The 26,787-nt window shown below is 42.3% G+C and overlaps 2 protein-coding genes across 3 annotated transcripts; one reads left to right on the top strand and one right to left on the bottom strand.

Moving 5' to 3' along the window:
• Nucleotides 1-1,151: 1,151 nt before the first annotated feature.
• On the bottom strand, nt 1,152-17,362 carry DNAI7 (dynein axonemal intermediate chain 7; the record flags this gene model as incomplete). The annotated part of the gene is given in 16 exon segments (XM_084205458.1): nt 1,152-1,470; nt 2,042-2,155; nt 2,330-2,497; nt 3,089-3,303; nt 3,560-3,704; nt 4,393-4,550; nt 6,894-6,984; nt 8,752-9,025; nt 10,113-10,216; nt 11,251-11,397; nt 12,117-12,254; nt 14,509-14,610; nt 15,516-15,607; nt 16,573-16,606; nt 16,610-16,725; nt 17,347-17,362. Coding segments are annotated over 16 exon segments (2,190 nt in total). The 3' UTR covers nt 1,152-1,194.
• A 2,005-nt stretch (nt 17,363-19,367) lies between these two features.
• Nucleotides 19,368-26,739, top strand: ETFRF1 (electron transfer flavoprotein regulatory factor 1). 2 transcript variants are annotated; one of them, XM_084206900.1, is made up of 4 exons: nt 19,368-19,429; nt 20,380-20,485; nt 20,592-20,838; nt 26,657-26,739. In XM_084206900.1, the coding sequence occupies exons 2-3, from the start codon at nt 20,441-20,443 to the stop codon at nt 20,805-20,807; spliced, it is 261 nt and encodes an 86-aa protein (XP_084063026.1). In that variant the 5' UTR covers nt 19,368-19,429; nt 20,380-20,440; the 3' UTR covers nt 20,808-20,838; nt 26,657-26,739. The 2 variants fall into 2 exon arrangements, with proteins under 2 accessions (XP_084063026.1, XP_084063025.1); XM_084206899.1 differs by lacking the exon at nt 26,657-26,739 and having other exon boundaries at nt 20,592-21,278.
• Nucleotides 26,740-26,787: the final 48 nt, after the last annotated feature.

Genomic DNA, 26,787 nt, shown 5'->3' with positions numbered 1-26,787 from the left:
TCTAATAAAACCAATTGATATAAACTCAGTTTTGAATTCAGTTTCTATGTGTGGCTATCAGTATCCAGCTTTCTAAACCTTGTCATCTGTATTTTGTCTATACAGTGGTCTGGTAAAGTCAGCCTTTAGTTTCAGGTAGTTAAACTTGCTTTCTTATTAAATTGCTGTAGTGATTTAGAAATCTAAACACTTAGGTTGGGGTAGAAAATAAACTACTGACCTGAGATACTGTGTTAAATACAGTTAACAGTGTAGCTGTATTTAGGATGTAATTCTACCTGCCTCTTATCTAATTCCCACTTCTGATAACCTGTTCTTGTGTTTGTTGGGTTTAGATTTATTGATTAAATTTATTCATCAAAAAATTGCCTTTATTTTTTAAGAGAGTTCAAAGATGAGCATTTGTTCTGCCTATTGGTACAGCTTTGCAATAGAAGATTTGCTTTCCTACATCCTTTCCCACCCTATAGAGATGATTTTGGTAATGTAATAAAAAAGAGTAGTGCTCAGAGCATGCTTTGACTTTCCCTCATTACAGGTAGCAGTTTCCTAATAACAGCTAGCAGTTTTTGGCTTTCAAAGCATTCTTCATTTGACCGTATACATAAATTTATGACAAATAATCAGTGATTAAGATCAACTTTTGGGGGTTGTGATACACAAACAGCATCCAGACTTGCAGAAGAGATGCTCCTCCAGTGTCTGAGCTGCATAGTCAGGCATCTGAGGATGGATGCAGATACTTCAATTAGGGCAGGGAAGGGTTAAGAGCTGTAGTTCTGTCCCCTTTCCTGGTTCCTCATTTGTAACAATTTGGGACATCAGCTACACTGCAGTAAGTGTGTCCTGGTTTTATGCATTGTTGCAAACCGGTCCTGGATGGAAAAATACTGTATATATAAAAATGCTTTCGTGACAAGCTTGTAAGGGAGACTTGGCATTGGTCATCAGTTGTGTTTTGTTGCAGTTCTTCTTCCCTTAATTCCCTCTTTCCACCATTCTATTTTGTTTTACAAAACATGTCTAAGTGGTCTACCCACAAGTGAATAAAGAATTTATTTTGCTTGAACAAAGATAAAATGTTTGCATTTTAGAACCTGTTTCAATGTTTTGAATAGAAAAGGATTTAAGACTTGAAATGTAACTTTATTGAAAGCTTTTGATAATAAAGTTTTGAAGGAAAGCATGCAGTATCTAAGAGTATGCTAAGACTCTGGTAGCAAGGAGCAGCTGATACACAGAATCAATGAACAGGAACCCAGCTCCTTCCACCTTATCCATGGCTTCACTGCTGGCAGACTCCTTGACCATATGGAAGAGTGTGGAGTGAAGTTCAGTTTCTTCTTCCAGCTTTTCTGAAAAAGCTTCACTGGTTTCAGTGAGCTTGAGGTGTTGTGCTTTCTCACCATTGAACATCAAAAGAGACCAGTGGTTGCCTTTGGCAGAAGCTGCTGGGAGATGTTCCCTTACCTATTGCAGGGAGAAATGTGCTGAGCTGAAGCCTGTGCCCTTGTCAGAGTACAGATATTTGTGTGCCACATGCACTAAACCTGAGAGTGAGGCAGCCACTGCAGCTTTCACAGTGGCGTGTGCTGCCTTTCTCCAGCCACACGTGGGAGTGTTTGTCTGGCTGGGAGGAGTTTTAACCATGTGTCTCAGTTCACAGGTGGAGACAAACCAGCAGAGAGGTTGCTCATTCCCTCCTTTGCAGCAGGGAGCAACAGCAACCCTAGGGGCAGGAAGAAAGTGCCAGCTGTTTTTAAAAAGCTGGCAGAGCAGATGGCTGATTTTCAAGGGGCCTCTCAAGAGCATGGAGCTCTGTCACCCCAGCTCTGGCTAAAGCCTCCCTTGGTGACTTTTCAGTTCCATTTTCCTTAGCAAGTGTCTTTGTTGCTGAGACCTGTGTCCCCTGAGAGCCCTCAGGGGCAGTCTGGGACACTGAACTGAGGCAGGGGCTGAAGCCACCACGGGTGAGTTAATTGTTTCTAACTGGGAAAGGGGTCAGTGCTGGTCTGCCCTGGAAGTCTGGGACTCCACAAACCTTGAACAGGACTTGCTCTGGGCCTGCTTCTTCGTTCCACTTGCTGTGAGTAAAAGCAAAAGCAGCTGCAAGCAGAGCCATCTGTTCATAGGCCTTCACTTCTGCCAGGGCAGCCTGCAGAGCACAAGTACAAACCAGGCAAATCTCTCTATTCCCTGTGTCACAGCATGCCAGAGCCTGCTTCGCTCAGTCCCTGCCTCAGCTGGCAGCACAGCAGCTCCCAGGGCAGGAAAGGGTGACCTGAGTGAAAAACAGGGAAAAACCACCAGGAACCTCTCTGGCACTCACCTTCCTGAGCACAGGGACATACTTGGGAGAGTACTCTGCTGGGAAAATGTTCACTCCAGCTCTTTTCAAAGCTGCTCTGAGGGCAAAAGGACTCATCCATTTTCCTGTGATGTGGGAAAGCACCTCCTCCTCTTCCACCACTACTGAAGACAACATACACTGATTATCCTGTTGTACAAACCAGTGAAAGCAACTTACTGGTCATGGAAGCTCCTTTCTGGTTTAGGCTTCAAATACTGATATTTTTGCTATGCTGGGCATTACCCACATCATCTGCTACTCTGGGCTGTGACCTCTCATTTACAGATGCTGAAGAAAGCCAGCCTTGTGTAGGAATCAGAAATGACACTGGTGTACTGATTTAATGAACAGGTGGGTAATCATGAGCAGCTTGAACTTTGAGAAGAAACAAGGAGCATTAGTAGTAGGCTGCTAGAACTCCCTGTATTTCTCTTGGTAGAGCTGGGAGGAGAGAGAAAGACTTTTCAGCTCTCTAAGAGGTGGAACAGGCTTGAATGCAGCAAGGCAAAAACAGCAGCAAAACACTAACTGAAACTTTCCAGAGCAAATGCACATTTCTGCTATGTGAAATGTACTACTTCTCATAGTAAATAACTGAAATTAAATAACCAGTGCAGTGCTTGGAAAGGAAGAGAGATTCAAATTGCTCTCGTAAAAGCATCCCAAATTCTTAATCAGGGACAATAATTATGGGGCTTTTTATCTGCAAATGTTTGATTAAAAAATTATTGACAGTACCTTAATTTGTATCTGAATGGTTGCAAAGACTGCAGTAACTGTGAAGAGTCCTTCATCCACACCAGTAGGGTGCAATTCCCAGGCCTGGTAGGGCAGGTTCAGGTGAGCATCCTGGAGAAGGGCTACTGTATAAAAGCCACCCATACTAAAGGTGATGCTCTTTTCTTCTGCTTCATAGGTTACGTTGCTGATGCCATCAGTTCTCCACCACTGGCCTGGACAAAGAGGATGGAAAGATGTACATGGAAGGCTTCTGGCAGTAATGCTGAAGTAAAACAAACCAAAGTAGTAATTGATTTGGGGATTTTTAAATTGGTTGGTTTTTTTAAGTTCGTTTTTTATTGCCATCCCCAAACTCTTTCTGGGCTCCAAACTGGCCCTTATCTTTACAGCTGGATTGTATCAACAGTCCAACTCAGGTATAAATTCCACTATTCAAATTTGAAATAAATTTATGTCTTAAGTTCATACCTGCAGGATCCCATCGGGCTACCACAGGTGCTTTAAAATAAATCACATTATCAGGGAGCCTCAGGGTTATCTGTACTGCTTCCTGTGTGCCATCCTCAGCCTTTCCTGCGGAATATGGATACACCTCCAATCCAACATCCAGCAGCTTTGGCAAGAGAGGAAAAGGACAGATAAGGGGTTTATCACAAAATGCAGGTTTTTTTCTTTGAGTTCATCTAACCACTGCAAAGCTTTTTAACACCCATTTAAAATGGTGTGCTAATAGTGCACATTTCCAAGGCCAGCTTTGGAGGCAGTAAAGAGCAGCTACCACGAGGCCTTGGCCTTTGCTGTGCTCTGGAAGGACCCTCAGGGCAGGGCACAGCCATTGCTCACAGATCCCCAGGCTCAGACAGCAGGAGCAGGGGAGGCAAAAGCAGCTGTAATTCCACTGCCCCACAGTGTCAGAGGGAAGGAGAGGTCACAGGGGCTGGGAATGAACATCCTGGGCCTCTTCCCCTGTCCAGTCCTGCCCTCTGAGTTTGGCTGTCTGGGAGTTTTGCTTGTTAAAGGTTTCCAGCCTCACAGTGCCATCTGTGGGGTAGGTCAGTGCCAGAGCAAACCAGACCCCAGTGCCCACAGTGCTCAAGCAGCCTGAGGAGCCTGGAGCTGAACCAGCAGCGGTTTCTGGTGCCACTGTGCTTCCACCTTTCACATGAGAAAAACTGATTATTTACAAAGCTTGCCTGGTTAGTCTGCTGTCGGGAAGTCATGTGCAGTGCGTGTGACAGCAGTGACAAAGCTCAGGAGCAGCTCCTCAGGGCCACCGGGGGCTGATCCCTGTCCTCCCTCACCTCCACCATGATCCAGTCCCCGACGTCCTCGGCCTGGGGCGGCAGCTGCAGGGCAGAGATGTGGTACACACCCCCCACGGGCACCAGCTCCTCCAAATCCACAACTTGTGCTGCCTCTTCTCCGTCCCCGGGCTCCTCCTGCAGCAGGGCCTCCTCTTCTGGAAAGTTCAGCAGACGGCAGGAGTTCAGCGGTGCTCAGACTCACCGGCACTGCCCTGAGCTTTCTCGCTGCGCTGGAAGCGCTTCGCTCCGCAGCGCCTCAGCCCCACCTGCCGGTGCTCCCGGCACCCGCTGAAACCGGGACAGGCGGGGCTGCGCAAGGAAAAGCGCTCCTGCACCGGGCTGAGCCCTGGGTCTGCAGCCAGCTCCAACCGGGACAGGCGGGGCTGCGCAAGGAAAAGCGCTCCTGCACCGGGCTGAGCCCTGGGTCTGCAGCCAGCTCCAACCGGGACGGGCGGGGCTGCGCAAGGAAAAGCGCTTCTGCACCGGGCTGAGCCCTGGGTCTGCAGCCAGCTCCAAATGCTTTCTGTGCCAATAAGGTTTTACTGACAAAATGAGTCCATCGGTACCCACAGAAGGATTTCACAAGCACAATAACACAGTAGATTCTGGACAGGTTTAGTAAGATTGTATTGATATGAAAAGAAATTAAGCAAATAAAGAGATATATAAAAATAAGGCACTAAGAAGTCATGTACTGAAGGTGAAAGACATAGTAATTAGGAAGAGCAAGAGAATTTAACATGAAACAAATTTTCAGATAACAAAGATAATTCCTTTTCTTTCCTATACATAATTACATATATATTGCAAATGTATGAACTTAAGGTTTAATTAGGTGGAAAATGTTAGTAAAAGGCAAAAACACTGTGGAAAAAATGGCCATAAATATTTTCTTTAAAAAAGCCAAACCATTCCATAAACCATCACAAGGGATAGTACAGGAGGAGAGGAGTTATTGTTGACAGGAATCAAGAAAAAAGTATTCAATACTGTAAAGACAGCCTGTGTAATTGTTAGGAAATTTGCTCTAAGAGAATTAGACCATATCAAAAAATAAGAACATTCTCTATAAATTGTCTTCAAGCTTAAAAAAAAAAAAAAAAAAAAAAAAAAGTTAAAATGGAGTTAATTTATTGTCAGATTTAGTTACATTCTGCAGAGGTTTTACTCTACTGTATCACACACCACCATAATGTGCTTTTACAGTTATTCTAAACAACAAATTTACCAAGTGGCAAAAAACATTTTAGTGCATTTTACAGTGGTAGTTTACACTTTAACTTTTTTTTTAAATAATAATACAAAGATATTTAAGTATCTTCTAAAGAAACTATTTATCATCCCAAGGTAATTTATCTCCTTAACAGAGGCACAATAGGGTAAATCCAGAGAAACTGTCACTGTTCTCTGTTGTTGCATTTCTGGTTTTTAACCCTCATCTACCTGGCTCCTTGTTTTGAACTTAAGGTAACTGAGCATCCTCTCATTGCTCTTCTCAAAAGTGACTGAAAGAGTTTGCAAACCCTGAGCATGCCAGAAGAAGCAGTTTTTTCCTTCTTTCCTTATTAAAACATATGAAAAAGCTGGAAAACGCTCAGGTATAATTGTGCACATCTGTGCACATCCACTTCACCTAATACTGTGGTAGTGGTTTTCAGAGCCTGCCAGAAATAAAATACAAATTCCTCCACATGAGGCCCAAGTCCTTTATAGTCTTTTGAAAACCTTGCTTTTAGGGTCTAGTCTGACAACTGGTTCTCTGGACTGTGCTCAGTCCAAAGTGTTGCGGGGTGGGGTTTGTTTTTTTACCAGAAGAAAAAGGCTGTAAAGTGGAGCTAAACTACGCTAATAGTTGTTTGCAGTTGTTTTATTTAAGTCAGTACCACAAGAAAACACACTCTTATTAAACCAGAGGACAATACACAGAGAAATTTGTAACTTAGGTGGGACAGACAAACAGTTTTATTTCCTAGAATTAGGCCCTCTCACTTTAAGCACCCATTTAGGTAATACTCAGTACCACCCCACACTGCACCAATGCCTACCATGATATGCATTGGAATCATCGTTTTCTGAGGAAGTAAAATAAGTGTGGGGACAAACTCCATTTTCCTATCTGTCCTCTTATCTCCCCACATGATTTAACAATCACTAATAGAAATGTTAATGAAACCCAAGTGATATCAAAACATCCCTATATTTATCAACTCTGCTCCATTCACATGGAGATATTGCAGTGTTTCCATAGATCATGGAATGGCCTTAGTTGGGAAGGACCTTCAAGTCCAGTTCCACCCCCCCCAGGCACCTTCCACTCTCCCAAGTTGCTCCAAGCCCCATCCATCCTGGCCTTGGACACTTCCAGGGATGGGGCAGCCACAGCTTCTTCGGGCAACCTGTGCCAGGGCCTTCCCACACTCACAGGGAACAATTTTTAACACATAAAATACTTAGCCTAAGTACTTTTGTAGTGCTGCACATAAAAAATAACCAAATACCTTGTGATTCTGAATTCTTCTCAGCTTCCTCCTCTGTCTCTTTTGCAACATCTGTGTTCTTGCTGGTCTCTTTCAGTGAGGCAGAACTCTCCTAGACAAAAAGCAAGAGAAATTTTTCCATTAGTCAGAAACAAACACAATGAAGAAGAAGGTATCACCTCCTTCAAGGAGGCCCAAGGAGAAGAGATACAGAAACATTTGTACCAATCTTGCTACAGGGTCAAGGTTTTAAGATAAATAACTTCTATCCAGCTATCAGAAATATTTTGATTAAAGGTACTCTCTGATTTGGAACTGGATTTAGAGATAGAAACAAAGTAATTACTTTATTTCCACAGCAAATTCCATCTTGAGCTTCCTGAGTACCAAACAAACACCCAATACTTTTTCAACAGAGTGTTCACTCAAAACTTGTGATTTTGGCTGATTTTACAGTCAGCAGAGTGGCACAAAGTAAAATGCAAGTCGAGGCTGAATCCAAACCAACACTGAAACTGTGCCAGAACCCCATTGGCAGGTTTGGCCTGTGCCTGGCCCAGGATATTTATTCCCTTTCACACTGTATTTCACTGTATTTACACACAGCAATGCGGGGGAGCTCAAGGTACAACCAGACAGGAGGATGCTGAGACACATCCCCTGGATTTCCAGACAAATATCCAACGCAGACAGGGATTCATCCATGCCACAGCAAACTCCTCTAGAGGCACAGCACCTTCTGTGCCCTGGCTGTGCCTGCCAGCACGTGGGAAGAACACACATCTCCTCAAACAGGACACGAGGTGAGAGCACAGAAGCTGAGAGAAGTGGAGACTTCAGAGGGAAGAGGAAAATTCACAAAATGGATTGAGAGAAAGACCTCCCAAGACCTGGGAAAGAAAAAGAGAGAGAATAAAATGATGCAGCTTAAAGAAAGTCTGAGAAATGTAGGTGAAAAATGCCAAAAGATAAGATTTGTCATATAAAAAAAGAAAAAAGGAAAAAAGAGAAGCAGGATTTCAAGCACTGATTCATTACAAAGGTGTTGGGGACAGAAAAGGAGAAAAGCCATGATCATGAACAGAGGTTCAATCCCTGCTTAGTCCCTGTATGGATCCCAGAATTTATTCACTTAAGACTTGGACTCAAGAATCCTTGTGGCTCCCTTTCCACTCATATTATCCCAGGAAATTGCTTCAAACATAGTAAGAAGGACTAAAACTTGATGTTTTGCCAGTTATTTCTGCATAACTTTAGGTAGAGAGCACATGGCATTTTTCTGAAAGTCACAGGTGATACACAGAGTGAAAACTCCAAATGCAGTATGGACAACACAAAACCAAGTAACCTCCATCACATCTAAAGCCAACATATTCCATGGAAGAGAACTGAGGAAGAGGACAGGCATCCAGAAATTGTATTTGAAAAGGCTCTAACAGCAAAGGGTCAGCACACAGATATGGAGCAGCCAGGCACCTGCACAGCCACACCTGCTGAACTCTGAATCTCAGTCTGCATGCTGCAAATTTCCCTAAAATTGGATTCCTGCAGGGATTTTGTGGGGCTGTCAGGTTGGCAGAAGCAGAATCCATTCATCTGTATATATGCCAGAGATTTATAGAAATATCTTGCCATGGCACTTCATGCTTGATCCTTCCCTTAAACTAAATGCCAAATGCATACCCTATCCAAACTTCCCATCTTTCCATTCCCTTGAGAAGATCTGACACTGTTGACACAAGCTGCCTTTTCCTACGAAACATTAACGGGATTTGGCTGTCCTGCACAGGACATTTGGCTGTCCTGCACAGGACACTGTGACTAAGCCCGAAGTTTACAAGAGCAGTGTAGGGTATCCTTTGAGGAGGTTTTTACCCACCTTTCTCCCCTTAGAACCCGTTTCTTCTGCAGCAGGCCCGCTGGGTTCTTCCCTGCCTTCCTCTTCTCCTGGTTCTTGCTCAGTGTCTTCTGGCTGCTCAGCTATCTCCAGGCTGCCTGGGGCCTCCTGCCTTGGCAGCCCTTGGCACTGCACCCACAGGGGAGACAGGTGGTCGTACTGGGTGTGCAGCACACGAACGGCCACGCTGCTCAGAGCCAGGGATAAGGGCAGCTGAAAGCCGTGCCCCGCCTCCTGGAACACGTGGTCCTTGTACCTGGCAAGGGCAGGGACACAGCAACAGGGCCTGGTGAGACTGGCAGCACTTCATTTGCTGCTTCCTCACAAATGGGCACATCTCTTCTGGGATTTGTTGCAGTGTCTGAGAAATGTTGTGGGATGGCACAGTGCTTGTGCTGGATGTCTGTGAGACCCTCCAGCAAAGCCACAGCTGCATCAAGGGGATCAGAAGTTTCAAAAGTAAGTCTTGACAGGATGACAATGAGGCAGGATCAGATGGCAGCTCTTCTAGAAACTACATTCCTGGTAAAACTGACTAATTTATTGGGAAAATTCCTGCACAGCTGTCTGTGCTACATCACTCTCAGTGCCTTTCAAAATAATAAAATAATTACTTTTGAATAAGATAAGCTAGTCACAAAGCCTAAAAATCTTCCAGTAAAGCAACACCTAGCTTTTAATTATTGGTTGAATATTTTAAGTGAATCTCTCTGCTGGCCAAAAGGCTTTAACACTTAACCCATATGGGTTTTTCCTGCAGGTTAGTCTGACACTGCTCAGCACCCAACCTTCTACTTACCTTAACAAAACTCACAGCAACGGGTCCTTCGTCAAGCTAAAGTCCTTTTAATAACTTATTCCTTACATTTATGGAGTGGGAGTAGGAAGTCTGCTCAAAAATCTCATTTTGAAAATGCACCATTTATATGGTAATCCATTAAAAACACAAAACTTAGATTCAGAAATGAGAGTGCATCCCAGGCTTTAAGTATTCTCTCTAACTGAGAACAAAGTATCATTCACTGCTTTACAAGCAACTGGAACAATTTAGAAAACAATAAATGCATCAGCAAGAAACACTGCTTTTAGAGGAATTTCAATTCTCTGCATGAGCTTTACTGTTTTTCTTCCAAATTTGTTCTGGCAGTGACAGGGTTCTGCTGCTGCATTTTAAGAAAGAAATTTATGTATCTCTAAACCACTCCTTAGCAGCAGCCAGCACTGAGAGTCTGCAGAATGGATGCTATTCAACGACAAAAAAAAAGATTATGAGAAATTGATTCTTAGTGTTTACTCAACAAAGCCAGGCCTCATTTCAAATTAATAATTTCAATGTGCTATACCTTGCTTTCTTCTTCAGATTTGCCCAAATACAGAAAGTAACACTTTCATCCTGTAGGACTGTGTGCATATTCCCAGTTTCAGAATCTTCACACAGACTAGCTATCTACAAAGAAAAAAGTCAATTAAATCATATGTTATTTATTTCACTTTGATTTACCTACATTTACTTGAATAAATAAATTAAGAAAAATGTAAGAATGAAAAGACACCAAACCAAGCCCAGCTGTGTTGTATTTATATATTAAAGCACAACAGTTATAAACTCAAATCTGTTGCTTAAAATTTGAACTACATTGCTTTTTTTTCTCTGACTTCATAAATTCTGTGAGCCAAGTACTGCCAAATATGGGTTCTTCCATTATTTCCCTAATTCTCAGGATAAATTATAAAAAACAAAAAAAAAAGCAAAGTATTTACTGAGCAATAATGGACTCCTACCCCAGATACACTGTACAGACTATTTTATCATTTAGGCAGCATCAAACTTGTGAAATACTAATTCTATTGGGAGCTTAATCCTAAATTCAGTAAACAAGAAATCAACACTTCCTAATTTGCAGGGGGTTTTGACTGTGCACATACAACTGGTTCACCATTTCACTAATACTCCTCTGCTAAACATACTTTATGTATATAATTAATATTCTTGAAATGGCAAGGTCACTACCTACACATGCAGCTCAGAAAACTCACTCTCCAGCACAATCTCATTTTCTTGTTTGAGTACTCTTCACCTTTCCCAAGATCTTTGTTTCAAAAATATTTTAATTACATGAACTTGTAGTAAAAAAATGTGTACAAGGCAACCTTATGAGTTGCTTTTTACATCTACAATTTTTTGGTACAGTCAAAAAATTTTATACAGCACTTCTTGTTTTCATCATCCCCAAGTCTCACAAAATTTCCCAGTAGTTTATTCTTGTCTGACTTATTGATGAGACTTTCCACTGTAAAGTTCATATTTTCATGAGTTTTAAATAATTACAAAGTCTGGTGAGTGCTATAAACATGATTTGGAAACTCACAGACTCATCTCTGGGACAGTTTAGGACCAAACAGAGCCAAGCATCATTAAAGGACACTTGGTGTTAACTTATGTGCACAAATCACAGCTTTGAAGCAGTAAATCTCACTCACTTTGAGCATGTTCTGGGTAGCATCATCGTACTTCTGGCGAAGCAGATCCTGCAATTGCAGAATAACTTCCTGGTACTGGTCTCGTTGTTTTTCTGTGATCTCTTCTGGTGCTGCCTCCAATAGAAGAAACTCCAACTTCTCAATCAACTAGAAAACATTTACATGGGAGAAGTATCTGTTTTGACACCATTCTTAACATTGTGTGTTCTGTCATAAAAAATGAGGCAAACCTACTTCCTTTGCACCTAAACAGATTTTGGTCATAAAAATAACCTTTTTTTTTTTTATAGCCAGATAAGAAATCTAACTCAGAATCAAACCAACCCAATGAAACCTGTATTACACATGCAACTTTCCCCCCAGTTTCCAGAAGACCCCATAAAGTCAGCATAAATGAAAATAAAATCCTAAATTTACAGAGCAGGCACAGATTGCTTAAAATTGCTTCACAACCTATCAATGGCTGGTGACGTCTCTTGGTAAAAATCAATTCTGGGAACTTTTGCTCTTACACGACATTTTACTGGCTCAATGTTACAAAATGAGGCTGTTGTCCACCAAAGCATTTATATCTGACATGAGCTTGTATGCTCTGGCTTAAAATGGAAAGGAATATGGGTGTTAGAATGCTAGACCTCAGTGTAAGAAACACAGCACACAAATCCCTTAAATGCATATTGAAAGTTAATACACATCTTCTTCAGGGTTAACAATAGATCTCTAAGAAAAATAGAAAACTTGAAGAAAAACTTCTAGGTGTTGAAGGTCTTTCACTCATTTGGCCATGAAAAATGGGAAAATAGAGTTAGAGAAGGCTGTTAAGGATATGTTAAGCTTAAATTGAAATACACCATTTTAACACTTACTATTAGCACCACTTTCTCCTTCTCCATCACAAGCTGAACATCCACATCTTGGTCATCACGCCACAAGCTCATGAAAGTGTTGATTTCCTGAGGTACAGTGGGATCAGGAGTCCCATCACAGCTGAGGTAGTGCTCCCACTGCAGGAGAGTTCAGAGAAAAGTGGATACAGGTGTGCTGCACACTGCTATTACAAGAAAAAGGAGAATTCTGAAAGACAAATATATTATAGTGACAAATTCACACCTGCATCTAAACAGGATTCTAACACCCCCTGGTTTATTATCCCTATGCCAGGAAAAAAAGGTTTACTTTGATATTAATGTGTTAAGATGCTTCTGCCCACCTCACACTTGTTTATACCAATTTATCAGAGGGTTCTGCTATGTTCCACAAAAGCAATGAATTGAGTACCTGCCACAAGGGAAGGGCTGGAAGAATAAAATGACTGAGAACAGAAATGAGGAAGGTGCAGGTGGAAGAGGCATGTGGGTTGCAGATCAGATTCTGCCAAGAAAACTGAAAATCCCTGCATTGGCAATAAAGTTGATTAAGAGCCTCTACTGCAACACATTTACTCCTCCTTTCTCTGCCTCTGAGGGAGATTTCCTCTCCCTTACCAGCATCATTTCTCCTGTTGCAGAAACCTCTGGTAGGAGTATGAAATCCTAGATTAGGGCTTTTTAAAAATAATTTTATTTTCAAATCAATTCTTGGTCATTCCTATAAGAGGTGGAAAGAAAAAATCAGTGGCAGACTAAACCCACTTAATGCCAAACATAAGCCTAACACTGGCTTATGGGATCAATTTATCACCCATAATGGAATTTTTTTCATCCATAGAATAGGACATTAAGAAAACATTGCCCCCCTGTTTGCTGTGAAGATTAATAACCCCATGGTACTGAAATTGCATTGCAAAGGAAAATATATCTTTTAAAGCAAAAGCACTTATAGGATTGCATTCCCAACCAGTTCCACCAGCATTCCCACTGACTTCAAACAAAGAAACAATAGGGGAGTGCTGAGTGCACTGGAAATTCCTATATAGAAGACTGATCAATTTTCAATAGTAAGACATCTGATTTCTTTTTTTTTACATCTTTGCACTTAAAAGAGAGCTTCACCTTTATCATCACATTCTTAGAAGTAACAGCACTTTTTTTGAGAAAAAGGGTAAATTTCATGGTAAATTGTACATGCATGTCTTCATCTGAACTGAAATTGTTCAGAACTAGATGTAGAAACTCAGGATTTGGTATTATATATTTATTATATGCCAAATAATCTTAACAACAGACTAAAAGAAACTCTGGTATTCTCTCATAATCTATTAGTGTTTTATCAGACTTATTTTAAAATCAATCGTTCTAGTCTGTCAAAAACATCCACAAACAACAGCCGGCAATGATCACAAGCTGTAACAGGGAAATGCCAATTCCCTTCAGAGAAAAATGGTAACAGTGAGAGTGGTAAAGCTGTCAAAGATGCTGCGGTACCTCCAACTTTTAAATATTTCAAAACCCAACTGAGCACCTTGTTTTAATTTCAGACTTTGCCCTGCTTGGTGCAGGAGGTTGAACTGCAGGAATTTCAGAAGTCCTCTCTAACACGATTTATCCAACATGATTGTGGAGTTGTTCCGCAGAGACTTTAACAGGATTAAGCAACACACAAGACAAAGACAAAATCCTTGTGTCCAAAAGACTGTAGGATATTAAACCTTTGGTTCCTTACCTGACCAAATGTCCTGATCAGACTGTTACTGGTGATGTGTCTGCAGGATTCTCAAGAGTGAAATCTACTGCATTTCCACACCTTACCACTTCAAATTGAACTTGACAGGTATGTAATGCCATTGGGTGATGATACAACCACCATGGATGTCACCCTTAACTGCAGACATCAACTTTTAGCGGCACTTTCAGATGTTTCCAGCTCTGACCTGGGTTTGTGCCACATCCTTCAAAAATCTGGCAAACCTCTCTCTCTGAATGATGACCTGTGATATCCAGGAGCCACTGAAACAAATGCTCTACAGAATCTTTTTTTAAGCCCTGGCAGAACTTTTTTGGTGAAATGGTTATAAGCAGAATGAATTAAAGAACTAAAACAGGAAGAACAGGTAGCAGAACATCTGAAATTACAATTCCTTGTGACTGTTGGGGTAGGTGTGGGGCACTGATACTTTGATCACCAAACAGGCTCCTCTTTGCCCACATTTCTTTTCTGTGTGCTCCAAAGTAAAGAAGATAAGAGAGTGAGCATGGCCTGTCACTGCTTTAAGATGGAATTCAAAATGCTGTCACAGCACACACCTACATTCAAGAAATGGAAGCTCCTGAAGTCTCTCCCTTGCCAAACCTCTGGACAGATTTTGGCAAGAAAGCTTACCCTGGCTTGTTCTCTGTAATCCATTTTCCACTGCTGTGCAGAAAGAAACTTCTCTTCCAGTGACTTAAGTTTTGCTAGTTCAGACTCCCTTTCTACTTGATACTGTTAAAAAAATACATGTATCAAACAGAGCAGTTGAATATTTGACTTATTCCTTACAATTATTTTACATAGAAGAAATAAATTTGGGATATTTGAATGAGTTATTATTTAAACAAATCCAAACAGTGAAAAATTGCTTTTTTAATGAAACATCCGATTGAGAAGACTGCAGTAGTTTGCAATATGTTATTGTCATCACAGTAGCTGCTGAGCCACATGATAAACATAATGTGACATATGATTGCAACCTCTCACTTCAACAGTTTCCATATCAGCACCCTGGAGCCAGCTCTAACAGGAGCTGCTAAAAAATGTAAGCAAGATTGTTTGTTTTTTTTTTCCCTTTTAGTTTCTATTATTTTAAGGTCATTTTCTCCCTAGGAAGAAAAAAAAGTATTCTGTGAAGTACAAGAGGAGTAGATAAGAGTGACTCTTGAAAAAATAAAATTAGCTTGTTGTAAATCTCTTATTTTTCCTTTTTAAACACAAAAATATTTATCTATTACCAATCAGTTTTTGTTCTGAATTCCAGACTGGTCAGAAAAATAAATATACATAGTCTAATACACACACAAATATATACACAAATACAAATCACTGTATCTGCCTGAACAGGGAACCAATTAAGGAATTTGTACTAAATATCCTCATGGGGAATATGAAAAACACATTCAAATGAAAGCACAGTGGAAATGGGAAATAAAAAAAGGCATTTAACCAAACTTAAGAAACACATATGACAAAAGGCAATGTATTTAAATTTATCAAAACTGGAAAATTTCCTCAATATTGTTCCCAACAATAAGTGCACAAGGAAATGAATTCCTATAAATCACTGATGTTTTATAGGCCTTGTCTCAAGTTTAGAAATAGGACTGGATTTTTTCATTGAGTAAAAGACTCACCTTTGCCTCAAGCCTTTCCAAGCGCTCTTGATACAGTCTCTCCCTTTCAAGTCTTTCTTCTTCTTCTTGTAGAGCCCGTAATAGGGCTGCAGCTGAGGATTGGGAAAGAGATCAAGGGCATAACTATGCTTTCCTAAATAAAATCTGAAAAATTATTTGGTAACCAGCTGTGATGATAAAACGACTATAAAATGAGCAACATAAATGTTTATCTTTCACTGCACAGAAATCTCCCATATGAAGATTGATCCAAATTAATTTGAATACTACTAAAACACACTGTCTCTGGCACTGTCCCATCAGTCTGTGAGTGCTCTCTCCATCTACAGCTTCAATGGACACAGGTTCTCAATCCAAAATCTTGAGTGAAACTCAGTGCTTTAATCCCAAGTTCCTTTTCTTCTTTCCTACAACCACTGGTTTCCTACATTTCAATTTTACAGCTGTTTGTTCATTGAAATCTACTTCAGGATCTGCTACTCCACAGTTCTTGCTTCTCTTTGCTGCCATAGGGACTAGAAAATTAGAGAGGATATGAAAACTAAAACTGATTCAACCTCTAAGCCTTCAGCCTAAGATAGCGCAGGCTGTGTGCCATCCAGATGTTCCCAAACAGTGACTTGATGTCATCACTTCCAAGTAAATTGTGTCAAGCGTGTGCTGCACTGAGGCAAGAACAGCAGCAGCTCCCAAATCTGCCTGTGCCCACCTGAGCTTCCACTCCCACCACAAAAGCTTACCAGTGATCCGCAGTCACTTACTGGCAGTCACAGCATGCCCAAGCCCCCACCAGGATAGATTAATGGCAAGTTAATTCTTCCCAACTTCCTAATTGCAGTAGGAATAACTAGAGAAGAGAGTATTGCTCGGATAGGGAAGTGAGATGCAGCATCAAGGAACAGGGAGTTTGGCCCACACCAGGAAAGAGGGAAGAACATTTCCATTTGTGAAACAGACAGCAATTCACATCTGGTTCAGGGCATTACCTTCTTTCTGCCCATTTATTTAAAATTAACAATTTGTCCATCACATTCTCTCAAAATGAAGTGCACAGTACCTTTCAGCCTCGCTTCCTTTCCTTTCTTTGACTTTCAATTTTTGCCATTGAATTTCATGTTTGCAATAAGGGAGAGGAAAACAAATGTCAGTATTATTTTAATACAGTTTGGCAGTTCTGTAATTCTATAACTTTGCCCTTCCAGTGTGATCCCTCAATTAAGGATTTAGACTCCCTAGACAGCCAATGAAGGCCCTAGAATAGTAATGCACATTCTGGACTACATTTTTTTCTTCTCTTTTTTATGATAAGATCTCAAAATTAATGCATTTTTCTATGCTAGACATTCCCAAACACGGCCACAACACGAGAGTATTAAAATATTTTGGTTTAATGTAGAAATTAAATAGCAGGCAGATCTGCTAAGAAAGTAGATGCTACAACTTCAAACATTTTAGGAAATACTGGAAAATGTGTTTTGGGACAAGCCTGGCATTTAGAAACATCTAATTCACAAGACAAAATAGCAGAGTTCTCTTTTCTGTTATAAAATCTCACTCCAGATAGATCACTGTTCACCTCCAGCATAATCCTAGAGCAATGATATTTTAAATCTGAGGTTCTCAGAAATTATCTGGCCACTGTTCCTTCTTCACACACACTTACTGCACACTTTGACTTTGAATATCACACATTCAGCTATAAATAACTACCTGTTCACATTACTTGGCATGGCAATAAATACATTGGCATAAATAAATACATAAATGCAACTTTGAGTACAGAGATTGTCATGAAGCTGGGACAAACACAATGGTGACAATTAAGTGTCACCAGAGTCTGAGTGCATCTTATCGCATTTGGTACCAAAGCATTCATTTGTAAAATTATCCCAGAATAGAGTCAGTAAAACTCACACTTCTACCCACTGGGATTTCAGGAAAGAATTTGTTCTTTTCACTTCGATAAATAAATAAATAAATAAATAAATAAATAAATAAATAAATAAATAAATAAACAAACAAACAAACAAACAAACAAACAAACTGAAAATGGAAAACCTGCTTGTTTCAATTACTTGAAATCAAGTTTTAGTCAACTTCTTTTCACATTCCTATGACTTAACAGAGCACTGAGTGAGATGCACAGCTGGGGAGGGGTAGATAAATTCATTATCACTGAATTAAGAATAACCCACAGGACCAATTTATGCAACTCAATTTCCCATGGACTTCTGCCTGTTGTCCCTTCACCCCCCTTATTCTGTGTCTAGCCTATGGCCCAAATAACAGAATCCCAGAAGGATTCAGGTTGGAAAAGACCTCCAAGATCATCAAGTCCAACCTGTGCCCAATCCCCACCTTGTCCCCCAGCCCAGAGCACTGAGTGCCATGTCCAGGCCTTCCTTGGACACCTCCAAGGATGGTGACTCCAAACTTTCCTGGGCAGCCCCTTCCAATGCTTGACAAACCCTTCACGATTAAATTCCTGCTGACGTCCAACCTGACCCTCCCCTGGCACAGCCTGAGGCTGGTCCTCACATCCTGCCCCTTGTTCCCTGAGAGCAGAGCGCGATTTCCCTTGGCTGACCCCTCCTGTCAGGGAGCTGTGCAGAGCCAGAAGGTCCCTCCAGAGCCTCCTTTTCTGCAGGCTCACTCCTCCCCCCAGCCGTACCAGGAGCTCCAACCCCTTGCCCAGCTCCTTTCCCTTCTCTAGACACGCTCCAGCCCCTCAATGTCCATCTTGCAGTGAGGGGCCCAGAACTGGACACAACACTCGAAGTGCGGCCCCACCAGAGCCCAGGGGACAGTCACTGCCCTGGTCCTGCTGCCACCTCATGGCTGGGACAGAGCCAGGACACCGCCTCTCTGCCTGGACACCCGTTGTCAAGCCAAACAAGCGGTGGCTGCGCTGGCCATGCTCCCTCCAGCAGCGCTGCAGGAACATTTGGCTTCCCTGCTAAAGGCACAAAAGCTCGGTGTCCTGGAGACGCCTCTTCCTCCTCCAGATTCATTAACCCTGGCCACCTGCCTCAGGAAAAAACTAAAAAAAATCGGATAAAAAAATAAACCCAACAGTGAACTACAGTGTGTTTCTGCCTACCTACCTTTTTTTTCGGAGCCTAAAAGATCAGAAGGGGGAAAAAAAAGGAAAGGGAACATCAGAAAACAATGTATCAGCTAGAAAGGAATAATTAGAAAAACAGTATTATTCTGTTAAAATTGGATGTGATCATCTATTGAAAACTATAATGACAAGACTTTCAATACTGCAGAAAATTAGCCATTAACACATGACTCCTGGAATGAAGTTTTTTACTACGGAGCCATTCTGGCAACAAAGTGTGAGCCACCTCCCGGCTGGTTCCACACGGAGCACCCACAGCAGCAACCCAGGGCACAAGGACGAACACCGGGGCTCACACAACATATAACACGTCCTTCGGGCGCTTCTTTCAGCCTCAAAGCCTTTCTCCCACCTCCTGGCACTTCGGCAGCTAACAAAGAACACCCCGCTTTACTCCACCACCTCATCCTTCCCCATCCCACCATGTAACCCGCACCCCAGGCCCCCTCCCCGCCCCACCATGTCCTGCCGCGGGTGGCGGTGCCCGTGTCCCTCAGGGTGTGATCCCGCCGCGGCTGGCGGTGCCCGTGTCCCTCAGGACACCGGTGCCCGTGTCCCTCAGGATGCGATCCCGCCGCGGCTGGCGGTGCCCGTCTCCCTCAGGATGCGATCCCGCCGCGGGTGGCGGTGCCCGTCTCCCTCAGGACACCGGCGCCCGTGGCGGCGCCCGCCCCCCTCAGGCTGGCGCGGCCCCCCAGACCCCGCCCGCAGCCCCGGCGCAGGCGCAGCTCGGGCCGGGCGCTCCCGGCGCTGCCGTAAAGCGGCACCGCGGCGGTTCCGGGAGGAGCGGGTGAGATCCCGGTCCGGCCTCGGCGGGATCCGCGGGGAACCGGGCACGGCTCCGGGTGGAGCGGGGCGGCAGGCAGGGCAGAGCCAGGGCGAGGCGGCGGCCCGAGGAGGCCCCGCAGCGGGAGCTGGATTTGATTCCAGTCGCTTGTGATTTGGTTTTGGCTGCCCCGACCCTGGCAGCGTCCGAGGCCAGGCTGGACGGGGCTCTGAGCGAGCCGGGACAGTGGAAGGTGTCCCTGCCCAGGGCCGCGGGTTGGCACGAGATGATCTTTAAGGTCCTTTCCAAGTTAGGCTGTTCTGTGATTTTGAAAATCACAGAATACAGAAATAAGAATCAGTTACTTTGTCACTTATCCTTACGTTTTTCCACCGCCCACTGGACTCAGTTTGTAATGCACTTGAAGAGTCCTTAAAAAACCAAAATTTATGAACGTGACAGCTGCAGGAATAGATATGTATATATATAAAATGGATATATCTATATATACAATATAGGAATATGTAATACATAAATATATGTGGAGATAAAAATAAACATATCAAAATATGTTATTATAAACATTGCTATATGAATATATAAAATACATGAATATGTATTCTATTTCGGTATCTTTACCACTTTATATGTAGAGACAGCTTTTTTGCAGACCATAGAAGCAGCCAGGCCAGCAGGTGCAGAACTGTAAGGGTGTGAGAAAGCAGCCAATGAACAGCACAAAGTGTCCCAGTTGATGAAAGTTATTAGAAGTGTCTTGTTTTCTGTTTGAGGGGGGAGGGGAAAAGACAATGAGAAGCTAAATAGAATATCAAGTAGAAAAGGAAAAGAAAGAAGAAACAGAGTAGATCCAGAATTAGAGCAAACGGGGCTCGGTATGATACAGAAGTTTTAGGAAGGCTGAGGTGGTTTACTGACTCCCAGAGAAGGCTAATTTCAAATTGATTGTCCTTCAGGCAACAAAACCCAAACAAACCAAAAAAATCACACAAGGACACAGTTCACTGAAATGTGAGAATGGCCAATTCTTTAAGAAGCGAAGTGATAAAACTGTACAAAAATGTAAGTGTCTTAAATGCCACCAGCACTTCCCTTAACCAGAAAACAAACCCTCTTTCACTGTGCACTCAGTTAATTAAAACCACATTATTATTCTTTTCTCTCCAAGCTGCTGTACCTTGGAAGGGAGTATCCCAAAGGAGCAGACTACTTCAGAACCCGTTTGAAAGCAGCTTTTCTAAAAAACAAAGATGAGACAGACCCTGAAAAAATTAAGCAGCTGATTGCCCGGGGAGAATTTGTTGTGAAGGAGCTGGAGGCTTTGTACTTCCTGAGGAAATACCGAGCCATGAAGCAGCGCTACTACAGCGAAGACAAGCCCTGACTGTGCCTGTAACCACACACACCCAGGAAAGGTAACAATAAAAGAGCTCTAACTGCAAAGAAGTGACATGTAAATCCTTCCAACCCCTCTACAGCACAAATGAGGGAGCTGCTTCCCGCCAGAGGTCACTTGAAGGGTTTGGGGTATGCAGGTTATGGGTAATAGGTTTTCCTGTGCTGCTTTTGACCTCCTCAAACTAAAACTTCAGGTATGAAAGGATTTTGCAGGAAGGAGTGGTTGCACTGCCCTGTTTTGTTTCACTTCAATGCATGTGTTGAACAGAAACTCTTCTTACCCCATAGCTGTGTGTTTGGATGTCAATTCAAGGTGCTGTGCTTGTTACCTGAAAGATGAACCTGATTTAAAATCCTCCACATGGAATGATCTGTTTCTGCTGGAAATGAGCACCCTCTCAGAAGTGAAGTTCCCAGCCCTGGAGAGGGAGTGCTGTGTTCAGTTCTGGTCTCCACAGTGCAGGAAAAACAAGGAGCTACTGGAGAGGATCAAGCAGAGGCCATAAACATGAGGGGTCTGGAGCATCTCTTATGAGGAGGGACTGCAGGAGCTGGGCCTGTTTAGTCCAGAGAAGAGAAGACTGAGAGGGGATCTCATCAATGCATATAAGTATCTCAAGGGTGGGTGCCAAGAGGACAGTGCCAGGCTCTTTTCAGTGGTGCCCAGCAACAGGACAAGGAGCAATGGCCATAAACATAAAGCAAGAAGTTCCACCTCATGAGGAAGCATGAGGAAAAACTTCTGTAGGCTGAGGAGGGCAGAGCCCTGGAACAGTTGCCAAGGGAGGGTGTGGAGTCTCCTCCTCTGTGGACATCCCAAACTCACCTGGACTTGTTCCTGTGTCACCTGCTCCAGGTGACCCTGCCTGGGCTGGGGGGTTGGATTAAATGGTCTGCAGAAGTCCCTTCCCAACCCAGACTGTTCTGTGATTCTGTGAAAGTAAATTCTTAGTTTTTAACCTCACCTGCTCAACCTAAAGAGGCACCACCCTGCTGTGTCAGGGAGACAACTATGGGGTCAGCAAAGGGGTGAGTTTTAACAATAGTGCTTTAAGCACTCGGGCCCTGAAGACAATCCTGCTACTGCTAATTTCTGCTGTTGTGAACTGCTGCAGCAGGAATAGCAAACTTGGTCTTTGCCCCGGAAGAGAAGTTTGGCCATAGCTGTTTGCTCCAGGCTGTCTCTGTAGGCCTTGGCTCAACTCACACTTGTGTCAGAGCTGATACTCTGTTGGGTTGGTTGGTGTTTCCACCAACTAAATGACACTGGAGGGAGAAATAATCTTTGAAACATAGGTAAGAATCATTGCAGTAGAGCTGTTGGAAGTAGCAGATCTTCACACTGGCACTAAGGAGTGTTTTAAGGTCACTCAAAGAATTGCCAGCAAAGGCATCAGCAAAACTGGGTTTAATATAAAAATGAAAGTGTGACAAAGTCCACTCAACAGGATTCACTCCAGTATTTACTAGGTGGTTAAAGCAAACAGAGAAAAAGCAAGCTAAAATCTACAATCAATCAGTTAATACCTAAATCGACAAAAACTTATCTCTGAGGATGCTGGGGACACAAAAAGGGTAAGGATGGAAAAGGGTAAGGATAAAATGAATAAGATGCTCCCATTGAGTCACTAAGTTCAGAGTGGACCCCCCCCTTGCTGAACTGAGCCCCAGATCTGACCAGTGGTTTATGCCTGAAGGTTTAATAGCACTTAACAGCACTTAGTCCATTTCTATAGCATATCCACACTCACAAACAGTCCTGAAGGAGTATGTACAAGGTATAAAATTCCCCTGGAATTCACTGAAGCACTCACCTTGGATACCTTTGCCTCTTGTCAGTGGCTGAGGGGTTAAGCCTCAAGGAAGGGGGGGATCATTCCATGCTCTGTTGTCACTGCTGGTCCTCCAAATACAGCAAACAGGAGTTCACTGGCTCTGAGGGGCTGCACACAGAGGGACACTTCTGGTCATTGCCCACTGCAGTCCAGCAGAGCTCCAAGGGTCTCACTCAGGCCCACTGTTTATAGGGTCACGAGTGAGGTGGGTTTAGTCACAGCACAGTCCAGGTCAGTAACTTCCTTTGAAATTTCAAAAGCAAAAATGCTGTTCCCACTGGGGGTGTTCTTCAGGCAGGCAAAGTTTCCAGGGCTGTTAGTTACAAAGCAGAGCTTTTCAGATAGCACCAATTCCTGGGAACTGTTCCTGAAGAGCTCCAGAGGAGCTCAGCCCAGGTGATGAGTGAGCATTTCTGACATTACAGCTGGCCTGAGGAGGGAGGTGGGGATGCAGCACCATCCTCACAGAATTCTCAGACAGAATTTACAAAGTGATGGCAGAGTACAGTACCTTGTGATGAAATGCACATGTACCAGTTTCTGCCACCACACTGATGTGAAAAACCTTCCACATCAACTGAGCTCCTCTGCACTTCCACCTGCTCAGAGCAGCCACCCCTCTGAGACAGGGACACCAAGGGGGGCAAGGACAGCAGCTCTGGGACAGGCAGCACCGGCAGAAGTGCAAGGAAGACTAGAGAACAACTGCCAAACACACGGAACTTGTGGGATGGATGCTCTGCAACCTGAAATTCTTGCAAAGGAAAAGGAAACTGGGACAGACACTCACAATAACTATTTTTTATTACATTACAATAAATAGGAGCAGTACAGTTTGACAAAAAAATGACAAATTCCAGATCACCTCACAGCACGTACTCCTAAAAACATTAAAAATTTTAAAACAAACAGTGGTCTTTTTTTTTTTCCTTTTTTTAACTTAATATCTGGCATGACCAACATTCCTAGGTCACACAACCAAATTATGGAAAAACTGGATCACACTGCATATGTTCCACATCAAATAAAGCACAATGTACAAAATGTGCATGTTTCAGTTTACACTATACAAAAATAGTTAAAATACATTCCAGGTAAACATATTACATTAAGAAGTCATTCTAGTAAGAAGTTGGCACTCAAGAGGAAAAAGCAGAAGTATTTTCAACATGAAAACACGAGACAGTGGAATAAAGAAATGTTAGGAAAGATTTACCATCTATGTAGCTTTATGTAAACTTGAGACACAATGATTTGTTTTACAGTTTGATGGTCTTTGAAGGTAATAATTGTATTGCTTTATAGTCTAGACAAGAGCAGAAGATTGTGTGTGTCAGTATTTACCCATTATCCTGTTACTGCAACAAAGCCCACACAGCAAAAGAGTAGCAAAAAATTTCAGGGCACTGAAACCAGTCAAAATAATTCCTTTTGGAGCAAACCAAGGACCCAGGTATTTAGCAGTTACATAAAGCTACTGTAAGAAGGTGTTACTCCTTGACACAAGGCAGTTTGACATGGTGACATGGGCAGTGACTCCCAGGCTTGCTCAAGAGCTGCTCTCAGGACACAGCACCCAGGGATGTTCTGTGGAAGCATCTCAAACAGGGCAGGACAGGGCAGTGATGATGGAGCAGCTTGTGCAAGCTGCAATCCAACGTACTCCACCAAATCTCAACAAACAGGAAGACAAAACTGCACAACAGTGGCAAGGATGGGGTTGGGTTGGGTTTTTTTCAAGTAAATAAGGGCGAATCTAAATGGATTTTGTACTAATTTAATTAGACTGGCAGCTACAGCTCACTTTTGCTGAAAAACCCCAGCACTGGTTCATATATAGCTTTATAGTAGAGCTATAGAAACCCACTTTTGATGAATAAGACATTTCAGCTACAAATTCTCCTAACAGCTTTAAGTTAAATTAACATCAGAATTTTAGACCAGCCCTAATTTGACATGCAGTGTGACTCAGTTACCAAAATTAAAATAACCTTAAGATTACTTCCATTTGCTCAAGGCTTACAACCCACTTTTGCTACGTTCTTCATCTATTATCAAGAGTGTATAAAATGTGCAAGTAACTGTCTCCAACACATTTTAACCTTGGAAGCTCTGAAATATTTTGTGACATTAAGAATCTGTTCTTACTCCTTATTGGTCCTTACAGTATAGATTTAAGTTCTCCTGTTACTGTTTTTCAGAGTATTTCATAACTTAGATTTCACATTGAAGCTGACAGGAGTGGAAGGGTCTGGATTTTGGTGAAGGGTGGGAACAGGGGGCACAGGCAGGAAAAGGCCTGATTTCTCTCAGACATAATGGAATTAAAGAATATGGAACAATCCAGACACTCTGTGTTCCCTACCAGCTTTGCAGGTCCCCACCTACAACAGTCACTCCGGGATTTTTTTGTAGAAGCAAAATAATACTTTATACAGAAATGGTCCAAGGTACACAGTCCAATTTTTACCTACATGTGTAAAATTTCCATGGAATACCTTAGGTTATGGCAATGCTGCTATTCCCAGTTCCAAATTTTCCAGTGTCCTGAACTATCCTACTTCAATGTCTTGCGTTTATTTTTTTGGATACACCAGAGTCACACCTTCCAGTGTCACTCTGCAGCTGAGTTAGCTCCTGTGGAGAAGTGCACCTTCAGGGACAAAAGCTCTCCTGAAACAACTCCACATTTACAGGGAGACACCAGGAACTGGAAACATTGCAACTACTGGCTTGTACTTCAGTGGATAACTAGGCTACTGCACTACCAAAAGGTGAAAGCTCCTGCAAAAATCCTGCATTAATTCCAATCAGAAAAAAAAAAAAAAGTGGGGGGAGAGAAGAACAAAAATCACAAGAGAACTTAATCACAGAGAAAGACAACATTAAACTCTTGGTGTAGCTTCATGACACTCTAGACACTGGAATGCCACTCACCAACCATTGAATCAGTACTTTACAGACATCACACAAACAACACTGACTCTGGAAATCATGTTCTATGCTGACAGATTGTGCAAATTCCACACCATTTCCATGGCATAGTGGATTTCCAAATTATTTGCATGAAGCAGCTAAATTCATCTCTTTCATTCACTCATCTGATGTTGCTGGAATTTCGAATTTCTCCCCTATTTTGCACAAAATGGGCATCTGGAAATATTTAATGCCATTCTTGGCAGGGGTGGGGGGAAGAATGGTTTTACTCCACTACATAATTTAGGACTGATTTTGATTTAATTATTACGCAAATTCTGGGTCCATGTATGAAATAACCTAAGAATTTGAATCAACTTCTTTGTTAAGGCATTCTAGTATTTCCTAGGGACACTCAGGGTGAAATCCTGACCCTACTGAACGAAGCTACTCAAAGCTTTGACACAGGGGGATTTCACCTTGCTCTTCAGACACAAAGAGTCAGTGAAGCTCTTAAAGCAATGCATTAACAATAGCAAATTAACCTAATTAGAACTTTTACTTTTTCCATTGCCAGGTGTGCATTGTTGTATTTTTAGATTTTTTTCTTCTTTTTTAAAATTTTTTATAGAAAAAATAGAGTATTTAAGGAGTGACTGTGACAAATTGCAGTGAAATTTTTTTTCAAAGTTTTCTCTTTACATTCAATAAAGTTGATCTGAAATGCTACAAGACTAGATGCCTAGAAGCAAAATCTACAGGAAGACTATAAAGGCTTCTGGTCTCTCTCTATTGCAATCAGTCTAAAATAAAGGAAAGGATGAAATGAAGGTTTCTTTTGCTAACTAGTCCTTTTTCCCAATCAAATTCATAAACCCAAAAATTCAGAGGGGATGTTAAAATGTGTAGAGCATCATTTGTTTGCTTTGCACACAGAACAGAAGTTCACAATCAGTAAGAAAAATAGGAAGTTAGCAACTGTGCATGCACCAAAGAGTCCTAAGACAGGTCTCAGGTTTTTTTGTGGGTAATTTTTTGTTTGTTTTGGGTTTTTGTTGGTTTTTTTTTTTTTTCATTTTCACAGGCATTGCTAGTTCAAGAACCAACAGTCAAAGAATACTGGCACTTTAAGAGGAATGAAGTTTCCACTGTCATTTAAAACAAGCATTCAGGTAAAGCTAACAGGATCATGAAGCAGAAAGTAAAGTAATGCTA

The sequence above is a fragment of the Fringilla coelebs genome, assembly GCF_963513975.1.
Source record: "Fringilla coelebs genome assembly, chromosome: 5".
Lineage (NCBI taxonomy): Eukaryota > Metazoa > Chordata > Aves > Passeriformes > Fringillidae > Fringilla > Fringilla coelebs.
The sequence above is the reverse complement of the archived record's forward strand: the minus strand, read 5'-3'. Positions and strand labels throughout refer to the sequence as shown.